The sequence below is a fragment of the Podarcis pityusensis genome, assembly GCF_964106645.2.
Source record: "Podarcis pityusensis genome assembly, chromosome: 6".
NCBI lineage: Eukaryota > Metazoa > Chordata > Lepidosauria > Squamata > Lacertidae > Podarcis > Podarcis pityusensis.
The window spans coordinates 29,479,732-29,506,931 of NC_138030.1; the positions used below are offsets into that span (position 1 = coordinate 29,479,732).

The following is a 27,200-nucleotide window of genomic DNA, read 5'->3' on the forward strand; positions in this document are numbered from 1 at the left end:
AGGAATGTTAGTATCTTAGTAGATGAAAATCAACATCTGCAGTTGTGTTGGCTCCCATTGTCTCAGAATCAGTAACAAACTCAGTTTCTTCTAATGCGCTGTTTTGGCCTCTGGGTGCCTCTCCTCCATCTGTCTCAGTTTGAGCATCCCTCTTCGGAAACTGCACACTCTGGGTGGAGGACAACAGGCCCACAGGTGACAGCTGCAACATCCAATGTGTAGGATTGTCACCCAAACATTTTTATTTTTAGAGCACACCTAAGCTGGCATGAGGAAATCTGTCCTACCTCAGTGTAATGATTCCATAACGAGATGCATCGTGATCCCAACCAATTCATGTGGAGAAAGTAGCAGCTACAACTAAGGAAAGAATGCCGCAATGAATTATGCAGTAGCTGCCCTACATTTTACTCCGCTCAGACTAACCCTGCCGTTATGTCAAGCCGCACTCAGGGGAAAGGAACATGCATCTTTGTTAGGCATCCTATGAAATGCCTAAGCACTTTTATTCTTGACTTGTTCCAAGTCTTAACAGCCAAATTCCCATTCTGAACAAACTACTGCACAGTCACACAACAGATGCTGCATTTATTCAATTACATAATCACGCACCAACATCCTGTACTACCCAATTTGCTCCTTCTCAGCAGGAGTCCTAAACTATAAAGGGGGGGGGGGTTTGCATTTCCTCATAAGTGGCATCCTGGTGACATCTGGAGAGGTGGCAACAAGCTCAGAGCACTGTGCCATCCCCCTGCAGGGAATATACATGGGTCAGTTCACTTCCACTCACTGAAACTTTATTACGCCAAATTTCTGACATAGACAGATCTTATTAGACACAGACACTAACAGAGTCAATGTGGCAAATCCTCTTTAGTCCTGGCAATGCCTAATGCTTGGCTTTCCCTCTTTTCTTCCTCAGTTTGACTACCTGCTTCTTTCAGAAGTCTAAAGTACTTTCTTGTTTCTCCAATATTTGAAGAATCTCAGACTGTCAGATTTTTACAGCGACTCTTTCCTCAGTTCCCCCCTTCACAAAGAATGGGGCTTCAAAACTAGTCATCAGAGGCTGCTTTGACCTTTATCCATCTGACATGGTTATGTTACTTAAAATGTATGAGAGTTGAACTTTTGAGGATTTATCAGAACACGTCCCTAATTCATGTTATGCGTTTTTATTTAATATTATGTTGCCATCAGTATTCTTCACTGGTTGTTTGCTGTTTGTATACAATGAGATAACCAAAAGAATAGTTTCCAGCACAGAACACCACACTAAAACAATTCCCAGATGTTGTTAGTGCACATGGCGGATGGAGGAGAATTTTGTTTGGTCTGCATTTTAAAGAGAACTGACCAAAGTTGTACCTCCCAGACCAATATACAAAGCAGACCAAAATTATGCTTCAGATTTCACACTTCTCCAAATTTTGCAATACAGTTCTGTGCTTTAAACAAACAAACAAACAAAAACTCACCAGCATATCAAAATGCATAAAAACTGCATGTTTTAGCATAAAATGTGTTTAGAAACACATTTGCATTCATTAGAAATAATGCATACATTGAATTAAAATAGTATTTAAATCCATATTTAAATATGAACTCCCAAGCAGATTTTTTTAAAATCACAGATTAATGTGGAGACAGGACAGAACGTATGAATAAGCACTTGCAAAATTGATATGATCTGGAAATAGGCTGATCTGTTCATTCCTAGTGTAGACTATGCCTATCAGACACTTGGGGTTGCAGAAAAAGCAAATGAGATTCAAGTCAGAGATGTCATAAATCGCCACGGATTCAGATAAATTACTATAGACAAGCCCTTACAGCAGACAAATGAACTTACCATTGTTTGCTTGTCAAACTTTAAGACTGCCCTTCATCAATCTAGACCCCACAGCTATCTACAAAACAGTCACATAAAAAGCAGTAACAATAACATTCTTAAAAACTAAACCTAAAACATTATATGTTGCAAAATACTTCAATTATTTAAATAATGACACTGATATTCATACACAGACTTGAATTCTCCATTAACTTCCAAATGCCTGAATGAATAAATAAATATGCCTTAAAGTGATGCTGAAAGGCAGCCACTGTGGGAAACGACTGTACTTGCAGAGGGAGGGCATTTCACCGCCAGAGTGCCACTGCAAAGAAGGCCCTGTTCTCGCACCACCACCAAACAGGTAGCACCACCTATTGGCAGGCTCACTAGCAGGGTCTCCCAGGCTAACCTCAGGGCATGCATTGGGGGGGGGGGGGCTGTCCTTCAGATATTTTTGTAGGGCTTTATATGCTAAAGTCAGCACCTTAATTTGGGCCCCTAGATGATCAGTGTTACATTATGGGGCACCATAAAGCAACCTTGTTGCCCCATTATGCATTGGCTGTAGCTTCTGGATTGTGTTTATGGGTAGCCTCATGTAAAGCATATTGCAGTAACCCAACTTGGGAGGTTACGAGGACATAGTTAGCTGTAATGAAGATATTCCAGTCTCAGAACATTTGGAGCTGGAGCTTAGAACAGGTGCTCCTCACCACTGAAGCCATCTACGCTTCAAGTGACAACTTTGAATCTAGGAATGCCCCCAACTACATAATTCCTCTTCAGGGCGAGTGTAATCTACTGTCCAATTGTGAGACACCTATTATCAGCACCTCCATTTTGTCAAGATTCAGCTTATACCGTATGTAAATACAGTGGTATCTCGGGTTAAGTACTTAATTTGTTCCGGAGGTCCGTTCTTAACCTGAAACTGTTTTTAACCTGAAGCACCACTTTAGCTAATGGGGCCTACTGCTGCCACGCGCCACCCTGTTCTCATCCTGAAGCAAAGTTCTTAACTCGAGGTACTATTTCTGAGTTAGCGGAGTCTGAAGCGTCTGTAACCTGAAGTGTATGTAACCCGAGGCACCACTGTAATAACGAAAGAAAAGCTACAGCACCACATAAGATTTTTGTCATAGGAAGAGTGTATTTAACAGATAACATACAATGGGAATGTGAGAATGTTTGGAAGTCTTCTTTAAAATCTCAACTATTTTTTCTTCTTCTTTATTTTATTTTTATTTATTTATTTTATTTTTTCATAAATTGCAGTGTCATGTATATTGTGAGGTATACAAAGATCTTCGCTTCAGTTGCCATCATTTTCTTTTTTCTTACAAACAAAAACAGAGAGTGTTGTATAAATGTATATATTAAAAAATAATAAAGATTGAATACAAAATGGGAGGGGGGGAGAGGAAATTCCTCCCGCTTCTGGTTGGCCTGATTCAGCTGCCTGAAATGGTTGTTTTAGAATTAAAATGGGCAGGACAAAGCAAGGAAGCAATTACTCTCCCTTTCAATTCGTCTGTCTTTGCCACAATGCGACTTCTCACATACTCCACCCTGCTGAACTAAATACTACAGCCCATATTTGTCTCCTTTCTGTACACACTAACTTGCTAAATCTCTTTCTTGCTCTTTCTCAGAAATGACTCAAACTATGAATCAGCACAATACATTCACAGGGACCGCTGTCCAGCTATAGGGCAATTCCTGAAGACATGTAGGTTGATATGGACGCATGCTGCTCATAGTACTCTCCTCTATTTAATGCCACCTCAAACCTTGACTATACAAAAATTGTCTATGACGTTGCCCTCTTCTGAACAAAAAGACTGCCAAAGAAGGGATGCTATAATAATTTCCGTGCGAGTAAACTCCACTGAATTCAACGCAGCCTTCCTTTGCAGTATACCTGTAAAGGAATACACAGCAAAGGAGATCCAGTGCACATACATTTGGAGTACATACTGGAAGATACTTTTGAGTAAAATATAAATAGGCCTACAAAAGTGATACGCATCTGATCACCATGATAAATATGGACTTTTCCTCCAGAACTCTTAAAAGCAGGTGGTGATAGGGTATAATGAATGAATGACTGAATCTTTATTTGCGTCAGCCATCAGCCATAGCAATAAAATAACAATATGATATACAAATAATTTTTTAAAAGTCAAATACAGTATATAAAATACATTTTAGGGTTTTGAATCAATAGTCAAAATAGTGGATCTTATTCTAATTGCCCCAGCTAAAAACTTTGCAAGGTATAATTGAATGTTAAGGGTATAAAGGTAAAGGGACCCCTGACCAATAAGTCCAGTTGCAGATAACTCTGGGGTTGGGGTGCTCATCTCGCTTTACTGGCCGAGGGAGCCGCCGTTTGTCATGTGGCCAGCATGACTAAGCCGCTTCTGGAGAACCAGAGCTGTGCACGGAAACGCTGTTTACCTTCCCAATTTATCTACTTGCACCTGACGTGCTTTTGAACTGCTAGGTGGGCAAGAGCTGGGACCGAACCCCGTCGCGGGGATTCAAACCGCCAACCTTCTGATTGGCAAACCCTAAGGCTCTGTGGTTTAGACCACAGTGCCACCCATATCCCTCAAGGGTATAAACTGTGGCTATTATAAAACTTAGAGATAAATGATAGTTAAAGTCCTCCTGCATAGATACTATTTTTTAAAAAAACAAAACTGATGTCAATTGATTTTTCAATATCAGTATGTGCCAATTTTGGGGTGAGAGGGAGGTTTTTTCTGGGTGTTGTAGCTAGAAAATAAAGGATTGAGCTTCTACTCCCCACATGCTGCAGTGGAGACTGGGTTTCCAAGCTTACCTTTTCTCAAGCATGTACTTGAAAAAAATACATGCACAGACCCTGAAAATTGAGATATGTGGAAAACCTGCTCTTGGTGCCCCTGACTTTAGAGGAAAGCCAAATGCTGACAGGAGACGGGGCCTTCTCTGCACTGGCACCCTAGTTGTGGAACTTCTTCTCCAGATATGTCAATTGAATGCCTTGTCTATGAAGTGGTAAGTAATAGATTTAAGCTTTTTTGTTTGCTTATTTCCCCAGGCATTCCTAGCTTAGTAACTAAAGATTAGAATCATACTGACCAGTTAACCGAGCATATTCCGCATGCCTGCTCAAAAATAAGTCTTGTTGAATTCAACAGCATGTACTCCCAGTTAAGAGTGTACATGAACACTTTCAACTGAGGAAGTCCTGCTGATCACAATAAGACATGCTGCTGCATAGACTTGCACAGGACTGCACAGTTAATTGCTGTTTTTACTAGGATAATTTTGTTTAATGCTACTTCTTATGCTTTTACGTTTTTTATCAGTTGTTGTTTGGGTTTTATTTTACTGATCATGGTATTTAAATGATTTTATCATTATCCAATTTGGAAATTGTGCATCTAGCTGAAAATTGGGTTGTAATATTTTGAAATAACATAATAATGAAAAAGATCCCTGCTCCAGAGGTTAGGACCTGATTCAAGTTACAAGAAAAGAGATTCTGACTAAACATCAGGAATAACTTTCTGACACTGAGAACTGTTCAACAGTGGAACAGACTCCCACAAGAGGCGATGGATTCTCTTTCCTTGGAGGTTTTTAAGCAGAAGTTAGATGGCTATCTGTCATGTATGCTCTTGTTGAGATTCCTGCATTGCAGGGGGTTGGACTAGATGACTCTTGGGGTCCCTTCCAATTTACAATTATATGATTCTGTGAAATTGCTTCTAGATCCCACTTGTCATCAAAATCTCTCTGGACTTAATTCCCCACAGCTCATCTATGGATCTGATCCATGGCAAAAAGTGATAGATTTCCTATACATTCCAAAATCTTGTCTAAGAGAGACTGCATTCTAAACAGAGCATGGAGACCCACTGATGTGCCTCTCCTCTCTCTCCTCCTTACTACAGCCCTGATCTCTTAAGCAAAACCCTATCTGTTGATCAAAACCTCGTGGGCATAGATATGCATGCGAGCCACACATAAATACTTTTTGATGGTTTTATCCCTGAGCCCCAAGCACGACGTAATGGCTTGGTGTGGTTATTCATCTTTTCCCCAATATGTATACAGTCATACCTCGGGTTACAGATGCTTCAGGTTGTGCGATTTTGGGTTGCTCACCGCGCTGAACCCGGAAGTACCGGAACGGGTTACTTCTGGGTTTCAGGGCTTGCGCGAGCGCAGAAGCGCTAGATCGTGCTTTGCACATGCGCTGAAGCACTAAACAGTGACCCGTGCGTGCACAGGTGTGGCGCTGTGGGTTGCGAACGCTGCAGGTTACGAACGTGCTTGCCACATGGATCACTTTCGCAACCCGAGCTTCCACTGTACCATGGAACCACTTCGGGAAGGTGGGGCTAATCACACCTCCACACAGAGTGATCATCCCATGGCATACATGCACTATAAACCACACACACACACACACACAGGTTTGCAGGGACCTTTCAGGTCATCCAGTTCAGCCCTCCTGATCAATGCAGAAAATGCTCTGCAAGATGCAACTACAGCATCTCTGACAGATGGCATAAATACCTCCAGCAAAGGTGGAGCAACAAATAACAAATGTTCTCTGTCTTTTGTCACTCTCCTCTGGATATGCTTCAGTTCATCAATGCCCTTCTTAAAACATGGAGCCCAAAACTTTGCAGAGTGCTCTAGATGAAGCCTGGCCAAGAGCAGAATAAAATGGTCACTAGGCTTCTGTTAATACTGCCTAAGATTCCATTTGTAGCAGTCACATCACAGTACTGCCTCGTGTTAAAAAAAATCAGTACTTTTTTAACGTGTCCGAACCAGTACATTCTGTGTTGCTGCTTCCTTGTTTCACAGGCAAAGAATGAGAGGTAACTGAATTTCACCACCTCTTTGAGACCTGTAGCCCATGAAGTCAATGACACTATCCAGCACAAACTTTGGTCTAGGTTTTCCAAACAGCAAAGTGAAAAATACTTTTGTTTGTTTTCAAAGCATCACTCCGTAGCGCTTTATGCAGGCTACATTGTTCCAAAACTATCACAGTTCTGAATGCATTTTGTTGCCATGATATAGGCTTTGTCTTAGTCCTTGATATGGTGGGTGGACCACTTTAATAGTGCTATATTTATCTGCCTGCAGTCCTGTTCTATTTTATATCCAAATCTTTACTGACGTCTTATTGCAAAACATTATCAAATGAAAAATTAGAGAGACAGAGCATACAGTATCTCCCAACTTATTTAAAATGTTTATAGCATTTCTTATAATCTGGAGTGCTAAGAAAAAAAGCTTTGTCTGGTTTGCAACAAACACACAGTCATTTCCAGCATCCTCATTAGGTCTTAATTATGCCATTATTTATTTTTACGTTATTGGTTGTTTACCAAACATAGTTCTATTGTAATGGCCCATGCTTCATAACTAGCAAAACTATTGTGATTACAAAATGAGTGCCCTAAATGCTATTTATTAACAGATAAACCTTGTGTAACCCTGGAATGAGGACATTTAATAGCAAGAACAGTACTTCAAAATCCCATTTTAAATAAGTCACCCAGACAGCTGTGCCTTTATAAAACACATTACAGCAGCACTCAGAGCCCATATGGCTCAGGGATATATACAAATTATACAATTTCTGCCATCTGATCAAATGAGGAGGACATTTTGACCCTAGAAATGAGTCAAATGCAAGTCGTAATTCAGCACCAACAGAGGACATGGTGGTAATGCATCTTGACATCTGATCAAGAAACCTGGCCATTTGACCTCATCCACAGCCCCCAAGAGCTGCAAAGCACTGTATGTACCGTGGCTCCATGAAAACCAAAATGCAAAGGAGGTGAAGATAAGAGATGCTGTGATACACATGCTGATGTGTCTGTAAGCATGCAGCATACAAATATATACATGAATACACAAAAATGCATGGCTGTTCAATTCTCCTTCAAACCTGACCTAAGCCTACTTTGCCTGTGCTAGGGAAGCTGTCCACACAATTCCCCTGATGTCTTGAATTTATTTTGTGTTTAAGGCTGCTTCGACACAGTGAAGACAAGAATCACCTCTGCCTAGAGCAGAAAGCTCTGAACTGACAGTTTTGACTGGACTTATAGCCTGCCCCTTCTCAAAATTCAAAACCATTGACATAGGGACTATGAAGTACTGCAGAAGATCCCAAGTTCAATGCTCAACATCTCCAGGTAGGGCTATGAGAGACCTCAAAGTGAAACCCTGGGAACTTGATGTCAGCCAGTATATACAATGTTTAGCCTAAAAGGATGAAGTCCGGCACCAAGGAGGCTGCATTTATCTGAGAAGACCAGGCTGAGTGGTGTGCAAGCAATGGCAAGGTCTCAGGAGGACAGACTTCAGCTATGTGTGCTCTGGAGTGCTTTCTAGCCCACTTAGCTTCTGAACATGGAAGTGGGATCCAATCTTCTCCTTTGTCTCATTCAACAAAATGTCTCAGAGCTGGGAGTGAGGGTTGAAGTGACAAGGTCATATATTCCAAATATTTCTACCATGGGGGGGGGGGCAGGGAATGGGTTAAACTTACAATTGCAACTGTACATTTTAAAAAGCAAGGGTGGTGGAGGAGTAGCAAAACCAACAGCTAAGTTCCTAGTACTTTGCCATCTGTTTAAAGGATGGCTTAAAAACCACTAAGAATGCAGAATTTTAAACACTTACACAAACAGTGCTTAACTCTTGCTGTTGGGAAATAACTATTTTTGGCTGACAGCAAAAAATATTTTCTCTCTCAAAAAAGATTAAAGCGCCATTAAGGTTGAAGCTGATCTATTTGGAGGAGCATTGAATTGCCATTGTATAGTCAGTTCCTTTTCGTGCTGACCAGAAGAAGATTCATGAAACAGAGACTGAAATCTCGTTGGAGTTCTGTAGGGATTGCACCAGCACACGTACACACATAGAGGGTTGTTCTCATGGACTTATTTCAGGAATATTTGGATCGTTTGGCTTTGAGATACTGAGGTGCGCATGTCATTATTATTTTGGCATTGTATATAATATTTAAGACTTCATGTATTAGAAGGTGTTGAAATGTTGTAGAATATTGTTAATGAATTTTTGTAAACCACATTCACAGTTGTTTGGTTTGTGATTTATCAACAAAGACAGCAAAAAAAAATGTGAGCGCCATGTCCAACTTGCAGGGTAGAACCAAATTCAGTGTATGAACAGTAAAAGAAACCCCCACCAGTTTTGCCTAATCTCGCTTGCCATGTTTTGTTTCTTCTTCTTCATGTTCTCTCTTCCCACCCTTTTTCTTTTCTCTAGGTGGGGTGATCTTAGTCATGGTGGTTGGTGGGGAGATTACTGCTGTTGTATTGCAGTAAACTGGCTCACCACAGTAATACTGTACACTGTCTCGGTTTCTACCTTACTATCATGTTGAACAACTGCACAAAATGCATGAATACTGGTATCCAATCTACATTATTTAAATTCTCCTCTGAGTGTGTGTGAGAGAGAGAGAGAGAGAAAGAAAGAGAAAGAAAGAAAGAAAGAAAGAAAGAAAGAAAGAAAGAAAGTGATTAGGGTGACGAATGACACCCTGCCAACTTTATTAGACACAATAGATCTCTCACTCATCTCTGGGGTCAAATGGCCATGGCCGTTTGATCACATGTCAAGTTTCATTAATACTGATGCTCCTGTTGGGGATTGCATTACATTTTGTATTTGACTCATTGTGAGGGTCAAATGCCCTTCTGATTCAATTGAACAACAGGAATTATTTTCATGCAGCAGTTGTGTGCCGCTGTGACTAAGAGTCTGTCAGCATTTCTATTATGCTATATGCCTTTGGTGTTCACAGGATTATTTCTCAGTTCAGACAGACTGTTGTTGGCGACTGAGCTAGACATTTATAGTCCAGAACCACACATTTTAAAATAATTCCAGTGGAAATGGAAGATTTGTTGTCTTGCAGCCTGGTCTTTAAAAGCTTATCAGAGTGTAAATTCTCCTTCTTTCAGTGTAACTTACTTGCAAGGAAATGCCCTTATCAGTTCACAGCCTTCAAATGCACATTTTTCAAATAAAGGTTTCTGTATCATCAGCTAATGTATCATACTGTCCACAAAGAGGAATTCAGTTGGCCAGAAAAGGGGTACAGGATATTTCAGAAAGCTAGGACTACTTTCAGCGAAGACATAAAAAGACCTATTCCTACCTGCATCACAGTGCGGATGAGAAAAAGCATCCCCAACTTCTATACCAGGAGTAGATGTCCAAATATTTGTTGGACTAAAATTCCCATCACCCCAACCATTGGCTTTGCTGGCTGAGGCTGATGGGAGTTGTAGTCTAACAACATCTGGAGGGCATCACATTAGCTCTTGTTGTTCTATACCATGCAATGGTAATGAGGTTTGTATTGGCTTCATCACATTTGATCATGGATGTGCAGCTGACCTCAATGCCCACTGGACACTGTACCATTTTTTATCCAATGCCAGTAGCCACATGTGCAGCCCTAATTCCTATTTGAAGGCACCCCTCCACCCTCCCCACCATGCCACAGTATGTAGACTCTTGATACGGAAAATAGACCTATATGCAGAACTATACATGAGTTGATCTCCCGTACTGGATCAGTAATAGAGAACATCAAGTGCAATTTCTGGCAACTCCAGGTAGGGCTGAGAAGACCCCTGTCTCAAATCCTGCAAACCCACTGTCAGTCCAGGTAGACAATTCTGAATGAGATGGTCTTTTTAATTCCAGGCTGCTTCCTGTGCTCCTATGCATCCTATCAGTATTTATATGTTCAGTATTTATTTGCTTACCCCAAGAAAATGGTTTCAAGAATCAAATAATTTCAATCTTGCAGAATTAGCATGAAGAAATGTAACATATATAAGACACAAATTGTGAACAGCATAAGAGGAATAATCAAGGGGTGAGGTGATTTGCCCACTGAACTGTATTAGAAAAACTTAGCTCATCACCGCCAGACATCCAAGCTTGTCAATTTATTTAATTCTCCACCATGTCTTTAGCTACATTAGCAGTGGGGAGTGTGCAACATTTTCTGACTAAAAGGAAAGAAAACACACCACATTGATGAACTGCTGGGTAAAGAGTTAGCAATATGTTAAAACCCTCTGGGAAAACTGAGTGATATTCTTGTGTGTGCTATAGACTCATAGCTGTCATGATTATTTACTCCCCTCTCAAATGAGATTCTGAAGATGTGTTCCTGATGTTTTAATGCACTTACGTAGGGTTAGACAAGGTTCAACAAACAACAAATGATATATAGAGTGCTTGTTTTAATACAATGTGTATGTGATTAGCAATGATGTTATGACCAATGCAATAAAAGGTGCTTTGGTAAATAAACAGCAATGTCAAAGTAAATATTGGCAAGATTGCAAACTAATGAGGGTGAGAACAGGAAGCCAAAGCAAATTTTATCATACATTGCTGCTATTAAAATAAAAGGAAACACACTTTTATGTGGGCGGATGGGGGGGGGCAAGTGCTAAGAGATCTAAACAATATACCTTTTTAAAATGATATAGTTTCTATTAGAAGAAGAAGAGAAGAGTTTGGACTTGATATCCCGCCTTTCACTCCCCTTCAGGAGTCTCAAAGCGGCTAACAATCTCCTTTCCCTTCCTCCCCCACAACAAACACTCTGTGAGGTGAGTGGGGCTGAGAGACTTCAGAGAAGTGTGACTGGCCCAAGGTCACCCAGCAGCTGTATGTGGAGGAGCGGAGACACGAACCCGGTTCCCCAGATTACGAGACTACCGCTCTTAACCACTACACCACACTGGCTCTCATATTAGAATCAAAAGTAATATTTTTAAGGCAGTTTAAAGAAGATGAGTCATTCTAATACTTGATTCATATTATCATAATAGTCACCTGCAATTTTATCCTGCTGTTAAGCCCAAAAAAGAAAAAATAAAGGCATCCCACAAAGGAGTAAAAAGTTCCTGGTGTTTCAGCAGAGCTAATGGAGAGACCTTGCAGTTCCATCACTCTCCTTCTCACACATCCTGATGGAATGGCTGCTATAGATCACAGCTGAGGTTGCAACCTAATGCATCTACTGGTTTGCAAGCCAACTATCCTAGCAACCTTGCTGCTGATCTCACATATGAATTAGCTCTTAGAACAGTTATTGATGCACCAAAACCAGAGATTCTACTGTGCCTCTGCATTTCACAGTCCAGTGGATGCATCATCCTTGTGCTCTACCTGCAGCTAGGGAAGAGATGGCAAAAACCCATACACACCAGGTTGTGGGCAGGCCTATCAAACCTTTCTCCCCTTACATCTGTGATGGTATGGTTAACATTGCTTCACTGCAAGGTAAAGAAAGTCTATTCACACAAACAACTTGTCAGTTGTGTTTCAAGCAGCAACCAGGCTATTGATCAGATATATTAACAGTTTAAAGTTAGGGAATATAAGACTGCGTTGTTTTAGTGTGGGACAGTGCTCTTCTTTTTATACATTCTGATGTCTTTTTAGTTGATTACTTTGTGTGTTTACTCCACTTGTTTTCAAACTTGAGGGATATAATATAAACTTAAACAATAAACTAATTAAGTTCAGCCACACACACTCTTATGTCCACATGGGTTCATAGAACTGTGTGTTGGCATCTGTCTGTCTTGTCTCCCGAGACAGAAAGATGCCAATGCACAGTTATATGAACCCACGTACCAGCATTCAGTGGACATCACAAATGATCAGATTGCAATCTTAGAATAAACGCATTGGGAACATATTTGTGGAAGTCTTATTTCCACCCGATTTCTACCACAGCCTCTCTTCATAAGCATTAATCTTGATCCACAAATTCAAAACAGTTCTGTTAATGGTTATTAGCCATGTCAAGTGGGACTTGCAACAAAATGTTGTGGAGTGCTCCTGCTTCAGGTTTCAGCCAGTCAGCATTTCTTCTAGGAAATGTCCCCATGCCCCCATTGATACCAGCCCCTCCACACTTCAACAGTCAGAGAGCATTCTGTCTACTGAGCATCCAAAGTTCTCACTGGATTGTTTTAGCCAACCATCCACCTTGGGTTTCCCAGACCTTCCATCTTATATATGGAGGGTGCTGCTTGTTGTTGTTGTTTTTTTTTAAGTAAAAAAAGGTGTTAAAAGGAGGAAGGTCAAATCTTAGTTATTAATTGATTTTTTAAAAAAATAAACATCTTGGGTTCTACAAGAGTGTACAGCTTCTTCAGATTTTGCCCCCCCCCCTTGAAATAAATCTTCATACAGTAATACTACAAGCTTTCCAAACAGAGGAGAATAGATTTTCACTTCCCCAAGGCATCTAGAGACTGAGCAGAAGAGATTAATGAAAAACAGAATCACAACGTTTTATCACGGAAAAAAGCAGGCATATTGTAACTATATAGTATGTTAGCTACATCAAGCATTCTTGATGGTGTACATGTCATAGACTTGTTGTTAACCAGTTATTCCTTTCTTCCTTGTTGTCATTTTCTGCCTGCATATATTAAAAATAAATTTATGTAACCCCCCATATATTATTATCATTTTACTACCCTTGTTAATTTTTTAGACAGTTTACATTTCCCCATTTCAATTCTTTATTGTTGTTGTACTTACTTACTACAAAGCACTCATAAGCACAGTAATTCTTGCCTATAGCACAGAGAGGAAGAGATAGAGGACAATTATGGAGGAGATCGAAACAATGCACAACCTCACTAACAGCAATGGTTAGCAAACAGATGGTAGAGTACCACATGTGGCAGCCTCAAAGCCAATTGCTGAGTACTGCACAATGATGTGGACAACTGGCAGACAACAAACCTGAATCAATAGCTAATGCATGTAGCCACACCAAAAGTGGCTAACCCTGTGGTAAGACCATCTACAGCAGATAAAGCCCTCCTCAAGGAGTGGAGGGAGGGGAAATTTGGGGAAGCGTGCAAGACTTTTTAAGGAGCATTTTTCTCATCCGATATTTGTCCTATCCATGTCAAAACCCTTATGAGATGCAGAAGAGCAGGATGCAACAGTGTGGTACAGAAGGCAAAGACCCTCAGAGCAGGGCTTTTATGGTGGCTGCCCCACAGAGATATGTCGAGATATGACTGGCGCCCACTATCAGCACTTCCTAGAAACAACTGAAGACATTTTTGTTCTGACAGGATTTCCCAGCTGGATAAATGCATCCTTTCCACAAGTGTTTATTTTGTTTAGTTTTAGTTTTGTTTCAAATGTATCTTCTGGATTACCGGTACGTATTTTTAACTGGGTTTCCCACCCCCACCCCATTTTAATGAGATAATTTCCTGTGTTTAATGAGATAATTATGTAGAAGGTGGTTTTTAGTGTGTTATTATTATTACCCCCAGTAAGAGAACTCAGGAAAAAATAATTTCTAATGCATAATGCTCACACCCATTACAATTTTGGTCCATAAGAAATCCTGGGCACAACTGTTATTAACTGAAAGGTGAGGCAAGGGAGTTGAGAAGATGCTTCTCTCTTTTCTTATTGTGGTAATGTGCTGTAAGCAAAAAGCTGAAATGGAGGGATATTCGCACAAAGTCTCTTGCTGTATGTCTCCATTGCTTCCCCACTCACAACAAAGCCCTCAGCTTAAGACAAGCTCCTACATATAAAAATAATGGAAGCATAGATGACAAAAGTAAAAATATCTAGTTCGTTCAAAGAACAGGCTAGGCACCATCTGTAATTATCCATGGAAAAATTATCAGATTAGATTTATTTGAATTAATAATACAAATAATGCAGGTGACCTTCATAAAAATCATACCTTCTAAGAAAAATGCTAGGAAAAACAATTTTTTGTAGCTTCTGAACCAGTAACAAACGTTAGAAAATGAATATATTGAAGATAAATTTTATGTTTCAACATTTTCCAATTATAATACCCAACAGTGCAGTATGATATGGCAAAGGCTATTAATGAGTTGTATTTCAGATTAAAAAAACAACCCCAACCAGAATAAAACTTATCTTATCACAAGTTTATAAGGATTCTTGGCTGTGCTGAACATCAAGTGGTACCATAACTGACAGATCAGTTGACTGACATAAAAATTCAAACTTACACATGTATGAAAAAAGTAGCAATAACATAATGTATCATTTTATGCCCTGTTTTAATAAGTTGATGAACATTAATGACAACTCTGGGTGCAATCCTGCTTGCTCCATGCAGAAGGTGCAAGGGTCTATCATTGCCCTCCATTCCCACATGACAGCCCATGTTGTCCATGTCTGAGCATTTCCTTCCAGCAGGAGATGCCCTGGAATTTTACTCACACCTTCAACGCAAAGTCACTCTTGTCAGATATGGGAGCAGGGCCTTGTTTCTGGACCTGGACAGGAGGTGGTGGTTGCTCAGTACTTTCGTGTGAGACTTATGCTTGACGTGAACACTTCATCCATGACAAAGCTCACAGCAGTGATGACTGGGCACCCAACCAGAAATCATGATAGAGAAGGGGGAGCGATATTGGACTCTTAACTGAGCTCCTTTGTGCCCTGAGCTCCATGCTCGAGGCAAGTGAGATTGTGCTTTCTTATCATTAATGCCACACTTTATATTTCAAGAAAGTGTAAGAATTCTGGCTTTGAACTTAATGTTAACTTCAAAAAAAAAAAAATTGGCACAGGGATTTTCACATACCTAGGAAGAGCTCGCCATAGACATGTCAATTTAACCAGTAATGATCCTGTTACCTCATAGGAAGAAATTGCTTTTAAAATAAATGATGAAAATGTTGGGCATGTGGAGCCCAGAAGGGTGAATTTTTCCACACGTGGCAAATACATTCAAAAGGGGTACAATTTTATTTTTTTTAATGACTGCAGAAAGCATAAAGGAGATGGCAGGGTATACTTTACTCCTAGACCCTTTAATTTACCTTCCCAATTACAATAAGAAAAATATTGCTAAAGAGGATAAAGAATTAATTCTCAGTAGGGCCGTCACAGCACGAATAATTTTGGTCCAATATTGGAAGTCTCAGAAGTGCCTGTCTGAGGCAGAATGGCTATCCAAATTATGATATACTGCTGTGCTGGCTAAATTAGGATCTTAATCAAGGGGTAGAGAACAAGGCAGAATACAAGACACTTGGGCTGTTTTTCTTTACTTATGGAGAGAAAAGAATAGGTGTCCGGAAAGGATAAAAAAAAAAATAGTTTCATTAATTTAGAATATTAGAATTATTCCTAAATGCATATATTTTCTGGAGCTTTTAGAAATAATAAATTATTATATCCATCATTGGGTGTTTCTTTAGATGCTGCATATTTCCTTCTGTCTTTGGAAATGTAGGAGGGTTATCATTTTGCTTGTTGCTATGTTTTGCTTCCCAAGTTTTTTGCTGCTGTTCTATTGGGTCTGTTCAATGAAGGTCTACCAGGCTTGCGTGTTGAGCATGCTGCTTTACGGTAGTGAGTCTTGGACAACTTACACCCATCAGAAGCGCTGCCTCAATGTCTTTCACATGTGCTGCATCAGGAAGATTTTGGGCATCACATGGCAGGATAGAGTCTCAAGCAAAGGTGTGCTCCCCCAAGCCCACATTCCCAGCAGGTTCGCACTCGTGTCTCAGCAACATCTACGCTGGTTTCGTCATGTCTACTGAATGGAAGATGGCAGGATCCCCAAGGATGTACTCTATGGGGAACTAGCTTCAGGCCCCAGGCCCATTGACAGACCAACTCTGTGTTACAAAGATGTTTGCAAATGAGACATGGAGGCTGGCAACATTAACCCCGCCATGTGGGAATCCCTTGCAGATGACCACAGCACCGGAAGACAATCAGTCAAGTTGTGTGCCCCAGCAGTGACCAAAGGAGGAATGGCTGCTGGGAGGAGCACAGAAAGCAGATACACCACAGTACACCAGCATCAGCACAACCAGACACCTTCATCTGCCCCAGACGCAACAAAACATGTCTCTTCTGTATCAGTCTCTACAGCCCCAGCAGGAGCTTTAACTCTCCAGTGGTTTGACTTCACGCCTGAAGGAGAATTCTTCCATTGTCTCCCAAAACAGATGGATGCCAGCAACTATAGAATTTTGGGTGGTTCTTCTTCTAATATAAATCATCAAGATAGCAATTAAGGCTTGTATATAATTCTACCTTTTTAAAAAAGAAGAAGACTGCAGTTTGGTCAGTAAAAATAATTTCAGAATTAGTCTAGCCTAGCCTAGCCTTCTTCTGCTTTGCATGCACAGGGAATGTTTTATACTGAATATCATTTGGTCCTGCTTTTTCTAATTGTTTGAATAAGCTCAAACAATCATAAGCATAACGTCATTTTGTGGTTTGGTCAGTAGGTGGCACTGGTTTTGCCTAGTTTCCTGACCCATAGTTTAAACAAACCACAGTTCCCAGGTTTTGACACCTAGCCTAGCCTTCTCCTGCTTTGCATGCACGGTGAATGTTTTATACTGAATATCATTTGGTCCTGATTTTTCTGATTGTTTGAATAAGCTCAAACAATCACAAGCATAACGTCATTTTGTGGTTTGGTCAGTAGGTGGCACTGGTTTTGCCTAGTTTCCTGACCCATAGTTTAAACAAACCACAGTTCCCAGGTTTTGACACTATGGGGATTGGAGAACTGTGGTTCATTCAGAATCAGAATAGAAAGCTTCTGATCTCTTTCTCACCGGCAAAATGAAAAGAGTGACAGGGGACCACATGAGCCTTAAATTCGCTGCAGCTCATTTGCACAGTGGGAAATTAGCTTTTCTGCTGACAGAATGTAAGGCAGATGGCCTTAATTTTTTATGGAGTCTGTAGAATTAAACACAAGCCTTAATTTCTCCAAAAGGAAGAAATTACTCTGAGATTTAGAAGGAAAAACCAGCAGGTTGCTCCTACTGCTCATGAGCATCTTCCACCTGTGGGGGTTGCCTCACTTTGCCAAATGGTAGAGCCAGCCCTGGTCTAGAGCCCAAATGAGACCTTAGTTTGAGCCCTCTGTATTATTGCCACCAGGTAAGTTTAGAGAGACAGAGAAAGAGAAGAGGGTAAGAGTAGAATGGCAGTCTTGCAAGTGTGTGTTTCTTTAAGGGTGGGGAAAGATAGTTTAAGCAGTTATGAGCCAGGCTTAGGCACCAAAGGCATCAAGGCCCAATTTATAATAGGCCCAGTTTAACAAACTTACTGTTCGAATCCCATGGAAAACCAAGCTCACGCTTATCACTAGTTGTTCTTTCTGGGTTAGTTTAGTTGAACGCTGTAAGCCCAGTCTTTCTGCCTCAACAATGGTACCAAATGGTAGCAAAATCAACAGCAGCAGCAATATAAAGCTGGTTGAACAAGCTAACAAAGTAAACACCATAAAAACATACAGCAGCAACGAAACAACCAAGTGGAGACCAAATTAAAACCAGCATCTTAAAAGCAAAACCTCAATGGAAAGCAGCCTTTTCACTTTCCATTGGAAGGTAGGGGGAAAGGGGGTCCGCCATGTTACTGAGAAGGTAACTGCCCATTAGGCCCTCATGTATGCACGCATGCTTTGTGTACAACATTTACACATGCTCTGTTTTTACAGAAAAATTAAGTGATGAATACTTAACAATAATCACAAAACTATAAAAGCAGCAGATAGTTTCAGCCTCAGAGAATAAAACAGCACAGAAAAATGCAGACTATCACTGAAAATATACAGAAGATATAAGATTCAGTGGATTCAAAAGCATTGTAAAATAAAACAGTCCTAACATGGTGCCAGCAGCCCTCTGGGGAGGCATTCGATAACCAGGGTGCAAATCTGGAAAAGTCCCTGTAACACTCAAAAAGTGTGTGTGGGCACCCGCCACGGGGAAAAGAGCATACTGTTTCCTGTTTCAGAAGACCATTCAACAAAAAGATGTGCGGGTGCAGCCATGAGAACAAGAAGTGCAAAACACTATTTCAACATTTACAACAATATAGAAACACATCATTTGTCTTGTGTTATTTTCCCAGCCTTATACTGACTTAGGATCTTTAGTGCTATACAGATATGAAAAGGAAGAGGCAATGGCTTCTGTGATGGGCTGGTGTGAAATCATTTTATAATCATAGAACTCATGAGCCCAAACAGCCAAAAAAAAAGCCATTGGTAAAAGCCCTGCTAGGACTGCAACCTTAAGCAAAAGGGCCCTTTCCCCAGCAATTTTTAGCCTTGGATTCTGATACTCAGGTGCAAGATAAACATATATTTCATCAAATTTGAAGAGGAGATATGGATATAAATTGCATTTCCATCTTTAAAATTACATTAGTGGTAAATGGGGAAGAATCATGTCCACTTTTAAAATATATATAAAGTGGTCGTTTACATGTTTGAGTGTGTACGTGCTCTTTGTATCCAAGGTGCAACCCCTGAATTTTGTGCAAAAATTATTGCATTGTAAGTAGTGATCCCAAACTACCACATGGAATATCACCACACTAGTTATTTGAATCCCTTCATAGTTTTCTTTTGTCTATCTTGCTTCTGCATATTATATTCTGCATGGCTAGATGAGTCATCCTGGCCCTTGGACTGGGATTCTTTGACCTTTCTTCATGCATTAGTATGTAAAATTATTGCTTACGTTTTCCCAACAAAGAATACTCTGAGCATCTAGCTGCTTTCATTATTCATGCTCTATTAATAATACACTTTGAGTTTCATTCAGAGGTGTACTAGGAAACTTCTGTTCCCAGTGACCTAAGCAGTTTCAGTTCAGATGCTAATGAACTTCTTTTATTTGGCCTGACCTTGATAAGCAACAAAACAAAGAGTTGACTAGCTGTATGAAGCCCGGTGTTTAGACATTGGAGTTTTTCAGTATTTCTCTAGATCAGATCTTTTGTGTGGTGACAAAATAGAATTCCTACAAAAGAAACATGGAAATGTGCACCAGTTTTTAGGAATAATTATCAGCATATTGTTTCACCCTCATACCCAACACCAACCCCACTTGGACAACCATGTGCTTAAAAATAAGCTTTAAAAGGCTAGCCTGTCTGCTGAGGGCAGATTATCTTTGGCAATCACTTGTAGCCAAGTAAGATTGTCTTCCATGAACAGTCTTAACAGTGAGTTCGTGAGTGACTGTGGAGTACAATTCTGGATCCACACGTCCTTCCACAGTGGGGACATAGGTTTCCAGGTGGAGTTGATCATGGTGAGGATTTGCCAAATGTGCATTCCTCTTAGCACGTTTCTCCCTTTCGTCCTGAGTTCAAGCATCTTCAAAGTCCATGACACCTTTGGTAAAGGCTGTTCTCCAATTGGAGAGCTCACAGGCCAGTGTTTCCCAATTGTCGGTGTTTATACTATTTTTTTTAGATTTGCCATTTTTGTTGACCACCAGTAGTACACTTTCCATTTTTAAGTTCAGAATAGAGTAGTTGCTTTGGAAGACGATAATCAGGCATCCGAACAACATGACCAGTCCAACGAAGTTGATGTTGAAGACTCATTGCTTCATACACCCAAATTGAAGTAAATGGGATTGTGCCCATGTTTAAAGCACAGTACGTAGCTGGAGGAATTGACCTAGTGGTAGATATCCTTGTATCCTTTGGAATCCCCTCCCATGAAAAACCTATGTAGCTACCAGTTTTTTTCTTTTCCATTTGTGCTTTTAGAAGTTGAATCTGTAAACATGCTCTGCTGTTTGTTTATTTTGCTTTCCTTGAGTTTTTCATGTTTCATTACGTTAGGATCTTTTATGATCTGAATGTTTCTCATGTTTATTGTGAACCATTTTGGAAATTTACATGGGAAAGTGGTATTAAAAAATACCACAAATAGGTAAATGAAATCATGAGGACAAACAACATTAGCAAACCTCTTTTTCATAGTGTGGGGAAGGGTACTAAACTGACCCCTTCTGTACCCTTGCCTGAGTTTGCAGACTGTAAGTCAGAAGAGAGACTACCTCTTTATCTGGGAGTAGGCACCACTGAATTCAGTAAAACTTACTTCCGAGTAGACATGGTTAGGACTGTGTGGTAAGGAAGGAGATCTGCACATACACAGGTAAAGGAGTGACAGGGGCAAAAGCTGCTAATAATTTGGCTTATAGGTGTTAGGAGTTTCTAGCTTCATCTAAAAATACTAAATTTTCCTTCAAGTCCTTTCCCTGTTGTTTTTATTTAGACTGTGAATCTGTGAGTACTTTGCTGTTTACTTTTATTTACATACAGTGCCCATGTCATTTAGGCATTTTGACAAATATTAAACCATTATGATGATAACTCCACAAGAAGCTTGGAAAGAGCAGTCAATGATAAAAAGATTTGAAAATTATTGGATGTGACACGCCCTGAACAGATGGAAAGGGCTTGTGTCCCTTAACCTGCTCAACTGCTATGCCTAGGGCTCCCTTGCGCACACATAACTGACATTAGGTAGAAAGAAATGTTTTGTATAACCAAGGTAATGGGTATTTTATTGAATGTGCTAATCATTAACTTAGGGAATGTAGAATGCAGGTTTTTGTTTTGAACACTTTATTATGGTGTTATGACTTTACAATTAATAGTTAACTTTGTCACTTTGTTTCTTGCCCTTTGAAAAATTAAAAGCTTTTCTTCTGGCAGCAACTGGAATTTATCCAATCTCTAGAAACTTCTGACTGGATATATGTCTCACTTCACCATATCTGACAAGCTCACATATTGTACCTCTGAAGGTGAGCACTCGTTTTTCTTCTTGTCTTTGGTTTAACATTACTTTTACATCATGGTCAATCTCTGATCTACATGTGAAGCAAACACTTCACTTAAGAATTCAGATATATGGCCAAGACAAGATGCCTGCCAGAGTAGTCAAGAACATATTGCAACCTTGCCCCAGAAAGCAGATATCAGCATCCAAGAAAGAAAGATTACAGCAGTCTTTGCCTAGATATAAATCCTTTGTGCAGGATTATACTCTGCAATGTTTATTGCTGTGCATTTCTGTGACACAGACTGATAACTTACAATATGCACTGAGTACTACATTATGCGGAATGCAGTTTGTAGTCTTTTCTCAAACCTCCGGTGGAGCAATCAAATTTACTGAAGACAGTGAAGCACGCTTGCAAATATCTGCTGCCTATTTACTCAGCTAAGCCAGATGCATAGGAACATAGGCTGGTGCTGCGTAAAAGAAAACCAATCATAGGATTGGAAAGCACTTCAAAGGTCATCTAGGGATGCAGGAAGCTGCCTTACACAAGTTCAGTATTGCCTACACTGGCAGGGCTCTCCAGGGTTTCAGAAAGGGGACAATCGCATCCCTACCTGAATTGTACCTGAGACTTTCTGAATGCAAAGCAGATGCTCTACTACTGAGCTATGGCCCTCCCCCATCACAAATGTATCTGGGCCTGATTCCAGTACCTTGAATAACTATTACAGGAGGGGAGTCTAAGGAACTGAGACATATAGCAGTGACGAGAAGTGAAGTTTCTGGCCTAATGGACAAAATAAAAACTGAAAAATCAGTGGGACTATGAGACTTCTCAAAGAATTCAAATGTGGAATTGCTCATCTTCTCACAAAAATATGTGACTTGCCCCTCAAAGCAGCCTCCATATCTGATGACTGGAAAGTTAGCTATTATTTTAAAAGGAGGGGAGGGTCCAGGGCAGGTCCTGGCAATTACAGGCCAGATAGATTAACGTCCGTCCTGGGAAAACTGGAGTAAAGTATTGTTAAAGGTAAAATAGCCAAGCATGTAGAGAAGAACAAGCTGGGGGTCATCCGGCAAAGCTGAATGTTGGGAGGTTCAGGACAGACAAAAGGAAGGAATCTTCACGCAAAACAAGCTGTGGAAGCCTCTACTACAAGATGTCGTGGTGCCTGCCAACCTGTATAGCTTTAAAATGGGATGGCGAATGAAGCTACCACTGGCTTCTGGTCATTATGGCTATATGTTGTCAAGGAATACTAGCCATTGTTGGGGGAAGGCTGGGACAGCAGGAGAGGCTAATTCACTCATGTCCTGCTTTGGGCATCACATCTCATTGGCCACTGAGGGGAAGAATGTTGGACTATACGGGCATCTGGTCTGATCCAGCAGAGCTGCTCCTATGTTCTTAGTAAGGTGCCACAAGGCAAAAAGAGCATCACAAATAAGTGCAATGAAAATGATGTCAAGGAAGCCAACCGGTCTCAAATCGTGAATCCTCATTTGAAATGAATTTCAAAGCCAACCCTGTGTGAGAGATCAAATGTATAACATGAGAAGTATGAGTGTGCCTTTCCTCCAGTATGCGCCGGCTTTTCATAGGGTAGTAAAGGTTAAAAATGAAACGAGTCTTCCTCTATAAACGCTGTTCTGAAATGGTAGAAAACCTTGCACAGCCTTTGCCGACATTTACGGGGAAGGTGACATCTGAGATGCTATTTGACACCTCTGCACACCTCTGCACTATGCCGTGTCCTTAGTAATGCACAAGCAATTCAATCACAACTAATACAGGACAGCACACAAGCAAATAATGAGTGTTGTTTGATACCCTGCATATACACACAGCCCACAAAGATTGTTACGTTTTACCTGATTTGCTGAGAGGAACTCCTGGTTATTGTCATTCATTCCCATATACATGTTCTCTCCGTCAAACTGGAAAGACAGAAGAAACCAGTGGTTATCACTGTAGCCAGGAGAGCTAGGTTCTGCTGCTATTTTAGGCGTTTTCCAAGCACTTTCATTCCAAATAGTTCCATTTTGCCTGAAAAGGGTGAGCTCATACTGACTCTCCTGCCCAAAGCAAATTGGGTTGTATACACCAACTTTCCCATGGGTGCTCTTCATTAACATGGACAAGGACATGACCCCACACATTATGCACCTATAGAGAGGCATACTGAGATTGCATGTCCAGTGTAATCAAGGATCAGTTTGCACCTACTGAATGAGACTCCTAAGAAATAAAAAAAATAAGACACACAAGAAGAAGTTCTGTAGATCCCACTGTCAGAAAAACAGAGTACTCCACCACCTTTTATCACCCATCAGGATTTGGGGTGATGGTCAAGGAAGCTTTACTCAGAGTAGACCCATTGAAATTAATTAACAGAACTGAGGTCCACAAATTTCAATAGGTCTACTCTGCATGATTTTACACCCTTGGATTTTACACCCAAGGATGCACACTGTCCCCTCCCCCACATGACATTGTGGGGTAGTTAATTTTGCTCTTCTCCCTTTCCTCCCCCCTCCACTGGGTCCCTGGAAACCTAAACCTTTAAGAAAGGATTCTACTTAAACAAGGGTATTCCCACCCCCTTCGTTTTGCCTGCTCTATTCTTGTATTGGATTGCAAACGGGGTTCATTCAACTCAGCGAGAGTTAGAGGCACAGTCTCTCCCATCTAACTTGGTTATAGGTTTTCCTGTCATGGCTCCCCTGAGCCAGTTTGGAGCTGGTTGTGGGTGAACCAAATCATCTGCAGTGAGTTGTCCTAGCAGCTTATGGTAGCCTATGGAGGGAAAGTACACTGCAACTTCCCACCTAGGAAAAAAATACACCTGTATCTTAGAGTTGTTCATATTATTGCTTTTGAGTACAGTGAAATTGTTGTCTTCTGCTGCGTTTCACAGCTCTCCCCCCCCCCCAGCTGCTCACATCAGCAAAGCTTCAATTCTTTTATGTCTGAGCGCACACCAAGGGATGTTGAGCGGTGGGGGTGTTTCACACCATCGCTAGAGTGGGATTAGGAACAGCTTTAGGGCTCCAATCAATGTGAAGCTGGTTTGCGAAACAACGCAAAGCACAGTGGTACCTTGGTCTGCATACGTCTTGGTTTGCATACATTTTGGATTATAAACACATCAAACCCGGAAGTGTCTGTCCCGGTTTGCAACCTTTTTTTGGATTATAGCCCCCCCTTTTTTTTATTATGAACAAAAAAAAATTGGAGGCCCCATTGGTGAAAGCGTGCCTCGGGTTACAACCTGTTTTGGTTTACAAACGGACCTACGGAATGGATTATGGTTGTAAACCAAGGTACCACTGTACAGGATACAGATGCATTTTGGAAATTATAATGTGAACATGGATGAAAGACCAACACTGGAAATGCAATGAGCAAACAGTAAATGGGAATGTGAACACTACCTTGGTCTCCTCTATACAACTTATTTTCTGACTTCTAAAGATGTTACCCATGCCACTTGGAGAATGGCACTATTTACATCTCGGATTGTGTGTATGTCTGTGTTTCTGTTTGCCAATCCTTCCCTGCTACTTGATACTTTGGGTTATCCTCCAACCAATATCTCTTGCAAAGTCATTTGGAAACAGAAGCAGCAGGCTTCCAACAGAAAACTGATCTTACAATTAACAAGAGTCCCTGCCCAAGACACAAAGTCTCAGATGACCCTTGCCTCCTGAATGAAGGAAAGGCCCTTTGGCATACAAGGCTTTCTCAATCTAGCAGCTGATACTCAAATAGCTCTACTACAGGCACAAGATGCTGGGTGTAAACCCTTGTAATTATACAAGCCATATTGGATTATTTCTTACAAATTATACTTTCTGCATTAATTACAGTATTAAAAAACATGTAAACCTAAAAGGAACTGTGACAAAGATTAACCTGTGCTCCAGTTTTCTCTCCTGCTCACCTTTACTTATTTCTTTTGTCTCCCTCCTTTATTCAGCATCTTATCAGCATGAATCTGTCAAAACTGCTCGAGTGAATTCTTACTCATCTGTATTGCTATGGGGCAACATAGCAAAAATTATGCACAGTGAAATATCACGTAAGAGTGCTTTGAACCGCAGAGACTGAGAACCTGAAGGAAATCACCAAACTTGTTCTGATTTCTTTCTCTGGTGCACGTTCTTACAGGGAAGGCCCCAATCTTACCTTCAGAACTGTGCAATGTAATAAAGCTTCTACAGTAAGCTCAAGCCAGACTTAAAGAACCCCTTTCTTGGTTACTTTATCTGAGCACCAGAAAAGGACTGGATGCCAGGACACAGCTAGAGTAGCTGATCTTTTGCATTATTATTCAAATTATCTGGGATTTTAAACAAACAAAAATATAAAACAGGTCAATGAAACTTTTAAAGTACATCAACATCACTGGTTGAAATCTGTAAGCTTCAGGCTTTAAACAGAATTCTTCAGGCAATGATTTTGAACAAAGGCTGAAAGTCTGGAGCTATATGAAATGCTGGCAAACATGGGATCCTGCAACATGATTGCAGGTGCTGGGTGGTCTTTGCAGGGGGAAATACTTGGGAGAAGTAGGAATGCTTATCTCATCCACCACATAACATTTCTCCCCATCCCCCAGGTACCATTTGCTGGAAATGTTGGGATGCAACCTAGCTTGTAGTAAGTATGGTGGTTTTGCATGGGGAGAATGCAGATAAAGGGAGGAAACGCCAAGCTTCCTAGACTGTTTTTCCGAACTAACATGCGCTAAACTGATACTTTTAGGGTTGCTTACCTCCTCCATCCCTTCCTTCGCCATTCATCCCACTATGAGATAGAAGACATCTTGTGTGTCTTTACCGAGATGAAAGAATAAGTATGGCTCTTTGTACCTCCAACTTTGATAGAATTGAACTAGGAACTACCTAAATATGCATTTCCTTTAATAAATTTAACTTTCCTGTGTTCCGCACTAAAAATCACAGTGAGACTGCTTCTAAGGGTAAACATGTTCCTCCAAGATATTTCAGTACAAAAGTTCAAACTTCTTCTGATGCATACAAACTCAATATGCCATCAGCTTTCCCATCAGCTGGACTCTGAGCCTGGAAACAAATCTGTTTGGAGCGAGGGGTGGTAGCAGAAGAACAGAAGAAGGGGTTGTAGGAGGGCATTGGCAGGCAAGGAAAGGATAATAATTCCCTTCCTCCCCATCCCCCTTGATAAACATCCCCAACCCTGTTATTTAATAAAATACAGAACTGGAGACCCCTGTTTTACAGCTTCATATGTAATCCCTACCTAGCAAGGCATTAACTGAAAATAACTGAAGAATTTTAATCACACTGGAGAAAACCAGAAACAATAGCTTTGATAAATAGGTACATCAATGACACCTTAATTTACATGTCATAAAATAAAGTGCAAGTCTCAAAAACCTGCTCAGTTCCTTTGATGACACAACTACTATGTCATCATGCACTGAATTGAGTTTATGCAAGGACGGCCACCACACTGCACACAATGAAAGGTAAAGTAATAGTGACCTGGGTGTGACTTAGGGTGTGGAGAGGCTGGCCACAAATGGTATTGCATCTGTTACACAACATGAAATCAACCCATGCTATGTACACCATATGACCTACACAGGGTCAGCAACGGTCAGGGCAGGA

General features: G+C 40.7%; 1 protein-coding gene across 7 annotated transcripts in view; it reads right to left on the reverse strand.

Annotated features, from left to right (window-relative positions):
- TOX2 (TOX high mobility group box family member 2) overlaps positions 1–27,200 on the reverse strand; it is a 256,169-nt gene that overhangs the window by 122,862 nt on the left and 106,107 nt on the right. For all 7 annotated transcript variants that reach the window (XM_081010270.1, XM_081010272.1, XM_081010269.1 and 4 more), the window contains exon 2: positions 23,418–23,483. In XM_081010270.1, coding sequence (XP_080866396.1) covers positions 23,418–23,468 — 51 coding nt within the window. In that variant the 5' untranslated portion in view covers positions 23,469–23,483. The remainder of the gene's footprint in view (positions 1–23,417; positions 23,484–27,200) is intronic.